General features: G+C 35.2%; 1 protein-coding gene across 1 annotated transcript in view; it reads right to left on the bottom strand.

Moving 5' to 3' along the window:
* Window positions 1-14,359, bottom strand: part of LOC150105699 (97 kDa heat shock protein-like) — a 207,079-nt gene that overhangs the window by 110,753 nt on the left and 81,967 nt on the right. Inside the window, exon 8 of the mRNA XM_090395021.1 lies at window positions 9,233-9,384. Within this exon, the coding sequence (XP_090251147.1) occupies window positions 9,233-9,384 (152 nt within the window). The remainder of the gene's footprint in view (window positions 1-9,232; window positions 9,385-14,359) is intronic.

Genomic DNA, 14,359 nt, shown 5'->3' on the forward strand with positions numbered 1-14,359 from the left:
TAGCATGATAGTAATAATATAAACTTTTCATATATTACTAAACTTCCATTGACAATTTTCCTTCAAATCAGTCTTATCTGTTAAGACTCCAATATTGTCAGCTCTTATATTTTGATCTTTTAAGGCATTTCTAACTGCATCGATCCACCAAAATCTTGGTCCTACATTGGATCTTTTTACTGTCATCTTGGAATCAAATACCTGCTTTACTAATCTTTCTTCTCACATTCAATTTAAGTGCCCACCTGAGATTAGCTCTGCTCATACATTCCCTGTTAACTATGTCAAGTTCCTTCTTAAAAATCATCATTTTTAATATGATTCTGCCACTGATGCCAACTGTTCACTAACTGTTATCAGAACTTTCTTATCTGTGGTTTCTAGTCTTTGACTAACTGTTTTACTTCTAAGCTAGCTCTCAGATCTGAAAGTTAAAACTGGCTTGAACACTCACTTGTATACTGCTAGTTAAATGTTGTGACTAATTTCTCTCTTATTCCATAAAACTTTATTCAACTGGCTCCCTACCACACCAGCTTTGCTCATTCTGTTATCAATTTCTATATTTAATTTGAAATTTCACTAAAAACTGTGCTAAATAGCTGAAATATTTTAATTGTTCTATAGATTCACCATTCAGAATGCAGTTGAAGTTTTCTATGTTCCTGCCTATTTTTGTAGTTTGACATTTTTATTGCTGATTTTCATGTTATATTTGTTACAGAAGTTAAATTATTTAATCCTGCAAACCTGTACTGGATTAATTTAGAAGTATAACAACTGCATAAAGAGGCCGATTAATATCTAATTTTGATAGCTGGTTTAATGCAAGTTTTCTTCATGTGATCCATATAGATAAATAACAGTGAAGATAGTGTATACTGTTACCTCACACCTATGAAAGCAATTGTAAGGAACCCAGCCTGTTCTCTAAGTTTCTCTTTGACAATTTTTGTTAATTTTTTTTTTAACAAAAATTGTCAACGAGAAACTTTGAGAACAGACTGGGTAAGATTCCTTTAATTCTCACATTCAGTTTTATTTCCTTTTTTATGGATGGGTACTAAGGGCTTTACTCAGTTAATCTGTAATTCTACCTTCTGACCAAGCCTTCTGAATAATGCAGTGCAGCCACAGTAAGCTTTTATACCTCAGTGCTTAAGCATTTCTGGTCTAATTCCAACTGCCTTTTCACCTTTCAGTTCACTACAAAGAAAATTTCTTGCATGCCAATCCAATCAAAATCCAGGTAAGCCTATTTAACCTTAATCATGAAACTGACAGAGAACTAAACATTACAAGGAACAATACAGTCCTAACATGCCAAAAGTATCTAACATAATTAGGTGTGACTCTTGACTGGACTGATATTTAAAAAACAGAGAAAAAAGGCTTACGTTTGCAAAAGGAACAACCTCCTACAAAGACTTACCTCAACAAATTGGAGTGCATTACTCATAACTCGGGAACTCCAACTCTTCTGTTTGCACCTGCAGAGTATGCATGCCCAGTTACGGATAAATTTATTCCATGTAGCATTAAATCAGAATTGCAGACAGATCAAAGGCTGCTTAAAACCAACAAAAGGTGAGCAATTTCTACCAGCTATAGAAGAACTGTTCTTACAATGAAAGGACACCTAACAGCTGAATGATCTAATCATTCAGCTGCTACATCCAAGATATAGACAAAATCCATACAGACAGCATCTTAACTCACACCACTGCTTTCTGTGTTAGCCAGAATATTCAGTAAAACTGCAGTAATCATCAAGCTAGAACTCTGGCAAAAAGCACTCGATGACGCTAACACCAAAACAAGTTACAATTGCCAATGTCAGAAGAAAACTACCACATAGCAAGCATCCATCTTGGAACAGACTCTTTCAAGTATTCCAAGATGGAAAAATCCAAAACAATCTAAAAAGAGAAAGGGAAGTTATATGAAAGATTGAGATCTCTGCAAGAATGGCAAAATATTTTTGATGGCAAAAAAATGGATCAGCCTGGCACAACCAGAGATTTGGCCGAGTGCACAGATGCTGTTTAGTGTGCAAAGTTCTATACTGACATTTAAATTTGAACATTTTTTTTTAATATCTTAACTTGCATTACTATCCTTCTCATAACTTATGTAATTTAGCTGCTGAATTCTGCAGTGCTTCTAATGGATGTGAAATATATAAATGGTGTGAGGGACACTTTTCCAGGATACTACCATACTTTAAAGGCACCCATCAAACTTTGACTTACAATGCTGCATGGATATTTATATAGGTCTTTGGTGATAGACTATTTTTCACCACCTACCACACTAAAAGCCACATCATGCTTTCAGTGTGGCAGGACTACTATCCTACACTGAAAGCCTGATGTGGCTTGGAACAAATTTGGTCCCGAATTAGAGATGGCCAACCTTTTGTGGGTGGGATGAAAACCTCTATTTGAAGATAAAGCAGCAAAATGAGGTCCCAGAATCACCTGGCATTATCTTCATGCCATCTATTCTGCTTGATTACCTGGAAGAGGTGTGACTAGATATGTAAAGACACTGTTAATACTGTTCAGCAAGGCTGTTTTCCTTGCATGTAATCTGGTAATACTTAAGTGTTTTATCCCTTCTTTTTTGCACATATTCCTAACTCCAAGTACAAATGGTTAGCAATGAATAATATGAAACCTTTTGTCCTTTAACATCATTTATGCATACTAAGAGATCATGAAATCATGATATATAACTAAGCAAATACACCTAAAATAATCAAAATTAGATTCACAGAACCCAAATTATCAGCTAAAAGAAGTACCATTCATCTGAACAGTCTTGTTACAAACTGCATGATTTTTTAAATATACGAGCATGAAAATACTTTTGCATGCTCAAATATAGCAGGCTGAACATCAAATTTTGTATATTTACTTTTCTTTGTTTCAATTTGAAATTTCCTTATCTATTCTGTCAAATTCATTTCTCCTCTACTCCTTGAACTCTGTAAACATTAAATGTTTTTGCTCCTCAAGTCCACCTTCAGACTTTCTATTCCTGAATAATGATTTTCTTCAATTCAACTTCTCTCACAGAGTTCAATCTCCATGGGGTGCTTAAGGGACAAAGATGTATAACTGAAAGGAGACCTCCACATAGCCTTTAAAGGAATGTGGAGAACCGACCAAGGCTTCTGACCTAATGTCCAATCCTCACCTTCTCCTGGTGCACCCTGTTGGGTATCTACCTGGATACTGAACAAACGAGAATGGGCTGGCAATTTGGGATTTAGCCGACCAAATTGTATTCTTATTGATTAAACCAAAATAAAAAATGATGGTACAACATGACAAAATTTCATGCCGGCTGGGGCGTCACCCAGTTAAACAAGGCCCCTGTTATTTTCGCCAGGGAACAAGGGCGAACAGCAAAAAGTCAGCTACTGGAACAAATCTGAAAACATACCCCAACCCAATATCACCAGAGTTAAAGATCGGTACTGTCAATATAAGATGCCTGAATGGCAAAGAAATGGAGCTAGCTGAGGAATTAGATAAGTACCAGATCGACATAATAGGGGTGACAGAAACAAAAAAGACAAAAACTGGTGACATCTTTCTGAGAGCAATAAATACAAAATGTTATATTCAGGCAATGACAATCAAAGAAAAGAAGGAGTAGCCATAGTATTCAACATAAAATATGAGGCTAATCTTCTTGAATGGCAGTCAGTCTCAAGTAGAGTAATGTGGGCAAATATGAGAATGGGGAACTGGACAATGAGACTTATTTGTGCCTATGGTTCCACAGAAGGTTCTACTACGGTAGAAGTGGAGGAATTTTTTGAGGCTTTAGAAAAAGCAACTGACACAATGAAAAAGGAAAAGTTGGGTATCTAAATAGTAGAGTAGGAAATGATTGTGAGATATACAAAAATATTTTGGGAAAATTTGGAGAAAAGAGCAAAGCTAATAATAATGCCAAATACCTTTTTAATTTCTGTTCAGTACATGGACTGGTAATTACAAACACCATGTTCCAACATAAAAATGTGCACAAATTCACATGGAGAGAAGAGGCAAGGAATAAGAAAAGTCTCATTGACTATGTTATTGTTGATAGTGATGTTTTCTCCCTGGTGCAGGACACCAGAGTGTACAGAGGATTTGAAATTGGAAGTGATCACTATTAAGTCTTGAGCAGGATAAAATTGAATTTTATATTGAAAAAAATAACATCTAAGAAAGTTTTAAAAAGAATAAAAGTTGAGTAGCTCTCTCAGATGTGAACTGTAGACTAAAATACATAAAGATTATTGAAGAAAAAATGAAAGAGTTTGAGAACAGGAATCAAACCTTGGAGATTCAGTGGCAAACTCTGAAGAAAACATTGATTCTGCCAGAGAGGCATGTGGTGAGGTTGTCTGCAAGGATAAAAAAAATCAGAACTCCCTGGTGGACACAGGAAGTTAAAGAGGCAGTGAAGGAAAAGAAGAAAGCATATCAACGTTCCTGTCAAATAAGTCAGCTTGTGCTCTTAAAGAATACAGAGACAAATGCAAGAATGCTAAACACTGTGTAAAACTAGCTAACCAAAAGTCATGGGAGGACTTTGCAAAGAATATAGAAAATAAATATCAAGAAGGTTGTTGAAGAAGCTTAGGAATGGAGGAAAGATTGCTGTAAAAGGAGTTAGAGATGATAAAGGTGACATGAAAATGGGAGAAAAAGATATCCTTGAAGTATGGAGTAATTAATTTGAAAAACTTCTAAATGAAACAAGCAGTGATGACAGCACAGTGGTAAAAAACACTGACCAGGCATGCAGTCAGGAATATATATTCATACTTGAAGTAGAAAAAGCCATCAAAGGCTTGAAATGTAGAAAGGCAGCAGGAGTAGTTGATATTCGACCAAAAATGCTGAAGTATGGTGGTATAAGAGTCTTACAGTGGCTGCACTGCATAGTTCAGAAAGCCTGGATAGAGGGACGAATTCCTGATGATTGGAGTAGAGCTCTCATAGTACTCATATATAAAAAGGTAAATAAAACTGAATGTGAGAATTACAGAGGTATTTCCCTACTGAGTGTTCCTGGCAAGATCTATGCAAGTATACTTGAGAAACGGTTGAGAAGAATTGTGGAAGAAAAGCTTGGTGAAGAACAAGCTGGATTCACGCCAAATAGAGGCTATCAGGATCAGATCTTCACTTTACAACAAATAGTCGAGAAATCATGGGAATATAACAGATCTGTATTTAAGTTTTGTCGATTTGGAGAAGGCATATGACAAGGTGCCAAGAGAGAAGCTATTCAATACGCTACAGTTATATGGTGTCAATGGGACAGTATATCATGCAATACTTAGTCTTTATTTGAGTTGTCAGTCAGCAGTTAGAATTGAAGGAAGTACAGGAAGATGGTTTAATATTAAATCTGGTGTGAGACAAGGATGTACAATATCCCCTCCGTTATTCATTATCTATATGGATCACATTATGAAGGAAAGTGGTATTAAACATGATATCAAAATTGGAGATGTTAATGTCAGCTCTATGCTTTATGCAGATGATGTTATACTTCTAAATAAATCTGCTACAAGTCTGCAAGATTCTCTGACTAAATTGAATAGCTGTTGTAATAGATATGGTATGAAGGTCAGCAATAAAAAGACAAAGACAATGAAAATAGGCAGAATCATTGAAAATGTCAACTGTGTTGTGAATGGAGAACCTGTGGAACAAGTAAAACATTTCAGCTACTTATGCATGATTTTTACTGAAGATGGTAAATTAAATATGGAAATAGACAACAGAATCAACAAAGCTGGCATGGTAGGAAGTCAATTGAATAAATTCATATGGAATTAGAGAGAAATTAGTCGGAACACTAAATTAGCTGTATACAAGATAGTGTTCAAACCAGTTTTAACTTATGGATCTGAGAGCTGGGTCTGAAGTAAAACACCTGACAAATACTAGAGACAGCAGATATAAGAGTGTTGAGAAAGATTAGGGGCACGAACAGATGGCATCAATGGCAATATCATATTAAAAATGAGGATATTAAGAAAGAACTTGACATTGTCAACATCCAGGAATGCGTTAACAGAACTAATCTCAGGTGGTATGGTCACTTAAACAGAATGGGCGAAGAAAGATTAGCAAAACAAGTGTTCTCTGCCAGGTTGACAGGAAAACGACCCAGAGGAAGACCAAGATATAGGTGGATTGATACGGTACAAAGTGCCTTAGACGATAGAAATATAAGATCTGATAATGTTGGAGTCTTGACAAGCAACAGACTGATTTGGAGAAAAATTGTAGATAGGAAGTTAGTAATGATGTAAATTTTTCATGTAGTATAATACTATCATATCCTTGAGGGGTACATGACAGGAATTTGATGATGATGAATCACTCTCCTTTTCCAATACCAGAAACAAAACAGTTTGTCATTGCTAACTCTTAATACTGATAACTTCACACTGTTGTTATTTTCAGTTTTTATCACTACAATGACATGACAAGAATCAGCCAAATCTTTTTCCTTGTTAAGCTGTTTTCATTCTCTTAATCTGAACTCTTGATCCGATGTATGAACTGAATTAACTCTTTAAAAAGAATTCCTTGAAATTTATACCACAGCTTGCAATTCTGATAACCATATCTTAGCAAAGGCCAATCTTTACAATATTGCTTATTCCCTCCTCCAACACTCAATAAATGTTTCTACTTATGCAGTCTAAAAATAAAGCTGATCTCCTGACAATATTTCTGGAAAACAAGCTACCATATAATTCAGACACTGAATCTAGGCAACTTATCCCTTGCTTTAACGCATTCAGATTGGGGCGATTGTAGCTTGCTCACTGCAAACCTAACTATCTGTCAAAGTGAGCAAAATTACAAGCAATTTTGTTTCTGCATGTCATCGAATGTGCGATTTTCATAACGGTTTCTTCAATTGTAACTAATCCTGCATTGAGGAGAGGTGGATAGGTGAAAAGGAATGTTATTTTCAGAATATATTAAAAAACAATAAAGAGAATGATATATTTCATTATTAGTTACTATACTTGATTTACTAAAAGATGTAAAGAATAGCAAATATAAGGAAGAGAAAGAATAGGCACGAATAAAAATGTTTTCAGTACTGTAAAATTGATTATGAATAAATTACATCTGTGATATTATGTGTGTGTTTGTGTAATAAGTATCTGGAGGTAGAGTGAAGAATACATGATCCTATAAACACTGGGCTTTCATATTTGCATTTATGGTGCGTAATTAAAAAACTTATTGTTTACAAAATATAAATCACTAACTAATAAGGAACAGCGACTGTATACATTGCTAGCTCAATAAAGAACTGTTGGGAGGGGCTTATCCTATGATCTAATAAAGCTGATCAGGTGAGTGTGGCAGGAATACATGTGGGTTGACTGAAGAGCAAATATCTCGTATAATTTATTGTGCTTGTCATGTGTATTTCTTTCTTTTTTTATATATACAATCATACCTCGACTTATGCGAATCCGGAGTTATGCGGTTTCTTATATGTACGTATTCCCGTCCCACTTCACGCCTCACCACAAGTCATATCTTTCAGGCGCCGGCCGCATTCGGCAGTGTCGCACATGCTGTGAACAAGCACTGACGTGTTTCGCACAGTCTCCATTCATACAAGATTTTTATCGTCTACAAACCTTGCGATTGTTTAATGTTATGTTCTTGATAAAAATTTTATCACATAAAAAATAATAATGTCATCCAAAAGAAGCAAGTCGGATTCTTCTACAGCTAGCAAGAAAAGAAAAACATTGACTTTGGAAACAAAACTCAACATTATTAAGGATTTTGAAGATGGAATGAAAATCTGTGAGCTAGCAAAAAAATTCGATCTACAGGAATTCACAGTAAGAATAATCAAAAAAGAAAGGTTTACAGATTTTGGAGGACATAGATTCTAACGAGGAACGAATTGTAGCCACAAGGCAAGGAATAAAAAAAAATCATTAGCTGGCTATGAAGAAACAAGAAAAAGACATTATGCCGTCAGACGAATCTATTAGATTTTATGAAACCATCGACATCGAAATAACTTTCTCTTTTTTATGTACGAAAAACTACAATTAATGTTATATTTCTTAAAAAATATAGGTGTTTTTGTAAACCTCTGGTCCCAATTGTATGTTTGTATATATAAATTACATGCAAAATTATACCCCGAGTTACGTGCTTTTTGTTGCTCCCACCTACCGCGTAACTTCAGGGTTTTACTGTATTTCACTTTATTTTCTGATAATTCTTTTATTTATTGATGAACAGTATTTTTTTTTAACATGAAAGTATTATATTTGAATCAATAATTTTGTTCTTCCTTAAACAGACATTTTATTTTAAAAGCTCACAATATCAAATTTGCTTATGCACAGAAAAATTTTATTTATGGATAACATAACGACTCTACATTATTGCATTATTTTAAAAGTAGTAAATTATTCATATGTATGAGTTGCATTAAAACACATTAAACACATGGGAGGCAGTCTATACAACAAAAAATACTAAGAGCATGTCTATAGCTCAATCAGTACAGATAAGGCTCTTTGAACAAAAAGCCAAGTTCAAATCCCATTTAGGACACAAAGAATCTTTATTAGGACTTTTCAGCAGGTAAGTTGACTAGTCTCATATGGAGGTTTCCCTTTACAGAACAGGCAAACTGGCCAGAAGAATGCGTTATTTAGTCATAGAATATAATGCAGATAGGATTACCCACCCTATTAATAATCAATATCAGATTTGTAAGAAGCGGTAACACACTTTTAAGTCTAATATGAAAGGCAGGATGAGATGAGAAGCATTATTACTTCAAAATTCACTACAAAATGATTTAAACAGGCAGGTTTAATAGCAGTTATTGAGCTAATATACACAACTAATGTTCAGAAGAAACAGATGCAGAATTAAATTACTTCATATACACTTACAAACTGCCAAGAGCCTATGAAAAATTTGCTGGCTGTTCCATAAGATAAATTAATAGCTCACAATTTTGCTCCTACAATTATTTGTGTTGCTAAAAAATGGTGCACTGTAAAGCATGTCTGATATCCATTGTTAAACTTTCTCAAAAAATGCAACTATTTCATCATTTATAGCAATTTCCAGTTATTTTATAATTTAAAAAAAAAAAAAAAAGAAAAAAGAAAAAAAAGCATTTACAAAAGATGTTTCATTACCTGAAGTGCACAACCTCGGGCTACTGCTTCATCTTGATTTAGAGTGGTACTGGGTTCACAGCCAAATACTTTCTGAACCAGAAGTTTGACAGCAGGAATTCGTGAAGATCCACCAACAATCTGAATAGATTCTATATCAGATGGCTGTAATTCTGGCAAAAAAGATATATTTTTTAAAATATTCAACTTAAAAATGAAGTATACAGTATGTTGCTAAAGTTTAAAAAAAAAAAAAAGAAAAAAAAAGATATTTTCTTAATTTTATCTATGAAAATATTGTGAAGATCATTGATCCTTACAATATTTGAATACAAAAAAAAAAAAAAAAACTTTCATTTCTCCTGTTGACCTGTATGCTTTTTTTTTATACAATTCCCACCCATGAAAGACTGTAAACCTATAATACATTAGTAACAGTGGGCTAATTTTTTTTTCCCTTCTTAAAATACGCATTTATTTATTTATTATTACATAATCTGGAAACCTAGATATAGAGAAGAAACATGGGATGCTTCAGTTCTGTTAGCCCTACAACAATGAGCAAGGCAGTAGTCCAGCACACACCAGGCAATGAAATTATCTTCCACTTAAAGATAATTCATAAACACCCAATACTCAAACAGTTCAAACCAGTTATATGCAGAGTGATATTTGTCTATTTAAATAACTTTGCTTTCTTTATTTGAGGACCTTTTTTTTTTTTTTTTTTACATTTTTTATACAGGTTTGAAAATCGGTAAGCTATTCAGCTTGGCCAACAAGGCCAGCATAGAAAACAAAATTGTTTGTATGTGCACACACAAGATAGCATTCACCCCCTCCCCTGAATTTTCATGATGTAGAAAATCAGTTTACCACGGTAGACATGATAACATCACTGGTCTCCAACACATATGCAATAGATTCAAATGTTGCTGTGGCATAAATATTAATGAATGGTCGATTTTCACCGCCCAGCTGACTGCTATCTAATATATATAAGAATATCTAATATATATAATATATATAAGATTGCTATCCTGTTTAATGGAAGCTTGAAAAAAATTCTCTGTGTCTGGTCTGCAGCAGTTTTCCCAATTATCTAACCCACATTCCACTCCTGGTACAAATGTAACCTATGGCTAATGTGAATCTTGTCCATGAAAAATAAGATTTATATATTTAAAAAAAGCAAATAGTCAAAGCAGCTTACTTATAGTGAGATCTTTACAATATTTGAATACAAAAAAACTTTCATTTCTCCTGTTGAATATTAATGAATGGTCGATTTTCACCGCTATCCTGTTTAATGAAACCTTGAAAAAAATTCTTTGTGTCTAGTCTACAGCAGTTTTCCCAATTATCTAACCCACATTCCACTCCTGGTACAAATGTAACCTATGGCTAATGTGAATCTTGCCCATGAAAAATGAGATTTATATATTTAAAAAAGCAAACAGTCAAAGCAGCTTACTTATAGTGAGATGCTGATATTTATTGGGCTAATCTTGTGTTATATGCAGAGTTATATTTGTCTATTTAAATAACTTTGCTTTATTTATTTGAGGTCCTTTTTTAAATTTTTATACAGTTTGGGAAACTGCAACATTCTAGAACCTTGCAGGTAACAAACTAATGGACAGTGTCAATTACTTGCACTGTCACTGTTGACAAAAGTGAGTGCTTCGAAACAAAGTATTTGAAAATTAAATTTTGAAATCAACCTTATATAAATACAGGTAGTTTCAGACTGATTAATTTGACAACAGTTTATGCTTAAACAATAATTTATTTATCCAAAGAAATGAAAAAAAAAATTTTTTTTTTTCCAGAAAATTCCAAAGTATGAAACATAGCTTTTATAATCAAGCAAATTACATAAGCCATTTGTTTCTAAGACGGTTTTTTTTTCTTATAAATGTCACAATAGTATGCAAAAGCATTTTTTTAAATCTTTTATATTTTTTAGCGTGCTCAAAATTTGAGTTGTGTGACTCAAAAAAACATTAGCTGCTTTTTCTATGTGCTGAAAAGCTTTAGCAAATCCCTTAAGAGTGAAGGAATGGATGAATGAACAGGAGGTTTCAGTTGTTAAATCTTTGTCAGCTTCTTCACAATTTGCCATTCCAAGCTCTACTTTGTGCTCAAAGTAGATCACTGATGTCAGTTGTAGAAACTGGAATTGGTTAGCAACTAATTGAGGACCATTTTAACCATTATTCAATTTGTACGATTTCTGTTGGTTATCTAAATCCTTCAGAATTATCAACGAACTGAGTAGTACACATTGTATGTGTGGTTCGAAACTGTATTTATGAAAATTTAGCATGTTTATTGCATTTGATATTAATATTTTTGATTTTGTTGATATCTGAGAATAAATAAAAAAACTAAAACCTAGGAACTCTTAAAGCAAGAACTGCCTGTACAGCTTTCAGCACTGGAGTTGTGTTGGTACTGAACAACTTAAGATAAACACTGCTCAGGCATTACTGATTACTTTAATCATTCAAGAACAGATTTGTCCTGTCTACTTAACCAATGCAATATAGCTTCCTTAGCCCTTAAGCCGTTTTTGTCTCTTCAATTCAGTAAACAGGTTCTGCAAAGGTTCCAAAGCTTCTGTTATTGTGCAAATAATTTTTATGCTGCGCTCCATCATTCAATCATAATTCATTATCTGTTCATTTAATGTTTGAGCCGTTCGAAATATCATGGCCAATTTTTCGAGTCCACGCTGGTGGTTCTTGTTCACTTTCATCCTCATCGTCATCTTCTTCTGTAGAAGATTTGTCAAGATCTTTCAACTCCTCGTTAGTGAGTACCTCATGATTTCCATCTATGTAATCAATTCAATTCAATTGCATAACCTCAATGTCAATACATCTGTGGGATTGGATGGTATACCAGCTCGTGTTGTACGAGAAGCAGCTAAAGAATTGTCAGTACCCTTGACCATTTTGTTTAATTTGAGTCTCGGGTCTAGGTTAGTCCCGAGCGGGTGGAAAGAGGGGAAAATAGTTCCACTGCATAAAGGTGGTTCCAAGACTGCTGTTGTAAATTACCGACCGATTAGCATATCAGGAATCATTGTCAAGGTCTTAGAGAAATTAGTCAAGAAAAGAATACAGGATTGGATAGATGAAAATGGGATATTGTATGGGGGACAACATGGTTTTGTGAAGGGTAGATCATGCCTCAGTAACTTGCTCACGTTTTATAACACAGTGACGGCTGAACTGGATAGGGGTAATGGGTGATACTACTGGACCTTGCCAAGGCCTTTGATAGGATACCACATGGAACCCTAATCAGTAAACTGGAGCAGATGGGTATAGATATAGGGTTGGTGAGATGGATAAGAGGGTGGTTGAAGGAGAGATATCAAAGAGTGGTTTATTCAGGAGTGGAGTCTAAAAGACGTCTTGTGACTAGTGGAGTGCCACAGGGCTCTGTTCTTGGACCACCGCTTTTCAATTTGTTCATCAATGATATTGGAAAGGATCTGAGAGGAAGTGTTCACTTGTTTGCTGATGATGCAAAGTTGGGTAGAGCAATTGTGAGTGCACAAGATGTCAAAATTTTACAGGATGATTTGGATAGTTTGGAGGACTGGACTAGGAAAAATGGATGTCAATTTAATGTGGCAAAGTGTAAGGTTATGCACTTTGGGGTGAAAAGAATAGCAGCAGTATATCGCATTGGTGGAATCATACTCCAGGAGATTGATGAGGCCAGGGATTTGGGAGTGTTGGTGGATAGGGAGTTGAAGTTTAGGGGGCACATTGCAAAAGTAACTAAAACAGCTCACCAAATCACTTAGCTTCTGAAAAATACTTTAACATGCAGAGACGAACAAGTTGTTGTTCCTCTGTATCGAGCCTTGATAAGACCCCATCTGGACTTCTGTGCCCAGCTATGGGCACCAGGGTTTCTTCGTGATGGGGAGGAAGTGGAGAGGGTCCAGAGACGAGTGACCAAGATGATAGCAGGTCTGTGGAATGAACCTTATGAGAATAGGTTGAAGATTTGTGGGTTGCAGAAATTGGACGATAGGCGAAGGAGGGGTGATATGATTGAGACATTCAAATTACTGAAGGGTTTTTATAAGATTGATCCAGAAGATATTTTTGAAAATATTACTGGTGGTGGGAGGACTAGGGGCCATGCATGGAAGCTGGGCAAGAGCGTGGTTGACAAGGGTGTTAGAGCTAGGTTCTTTACTTGGAGAGTGGTAAATGAGTGGAATAAGCTTCCAGAGTCTGTTGTGGGTGCTACGACCGTGAATGAGTTCAAGGCAAGGTATGATAGATACTGTGTGAATGTTGAATAGTTGTTCTTGACATGATGTTAGGGCCTCCCTCGATGAGTCTGTCGACTCCTTGGAGTTTCCTGGAACAATAATAATAATAATTCTTCTTCTGTCATGTCGTCAAATCCCTCTCCATCTATTTTCCCGTGCCGTGTTAATTATCGTTGTTATCTGAGTTAATATCAGCGACGTCTTGGAAATTATGAACTGCATCACTCCACAAATTCTTCCAGCATGCAGTTACTGTTTTTGGTTTCAATTCATCCATTGCTCCCTTGATGAATACAATTGCATCTGCAATTGTGAATGATTTCCAGCATTCCATGACTCCAACATCAGCAGAATCCTCAATCATTGCACGAATCATATTGAAAACCTACCAAGCATATGAGGCTTTGAAGCATCTAATGACCCCCTTGATCGAGTGGCTGAAGCAATGAGGTCGTATTAGGTGGGAAGAAAACCACTTGAACATTTTCATGTTCAAGTGGTTTTGGTGACTAGTGACTCAGGGTGCCCTGGAACGTTGTCTATTATCGATAAAATTTTAAACGGTAATCCTTCCCTCTCAAAGTATTTTTTAACTTCTGGAATAAAACATTGATGGAACCATTCCATAAATAACACGGTCATAACCCACACTTTCGGATTTGATTGCCAATAAAACAGGCAGATAACTTTTGTTTTTGTTTTTAAGGGCAGGTGGATTCTGTGCTCGGTAAACAAGGCCAGGTTTAATTATAAGACCAGCTGCGTTGCCACAAAGTACCAGCGTCAATCTGTCCCTAAATGCTTTAAAGCCTGGTGCTTGCTTCACAGTTTTATGAATGTAGGTC

This window comes from Typopeltis vanoorti, chromosome 6 (assembly GCF_054136105.1).
Source record: "Typopeltis vanoorti isolate ZY-2024b chromosome 6, IOZ_Tvanoo_1.0, whole genome shotgun sequence".
Lineage (NCBI taxonomy): Eukaryota > Metazoa > Arthropoda > Arachnida > Uropygi > Thelyphonidae > Typopeltis > Typopeltis vanoorti.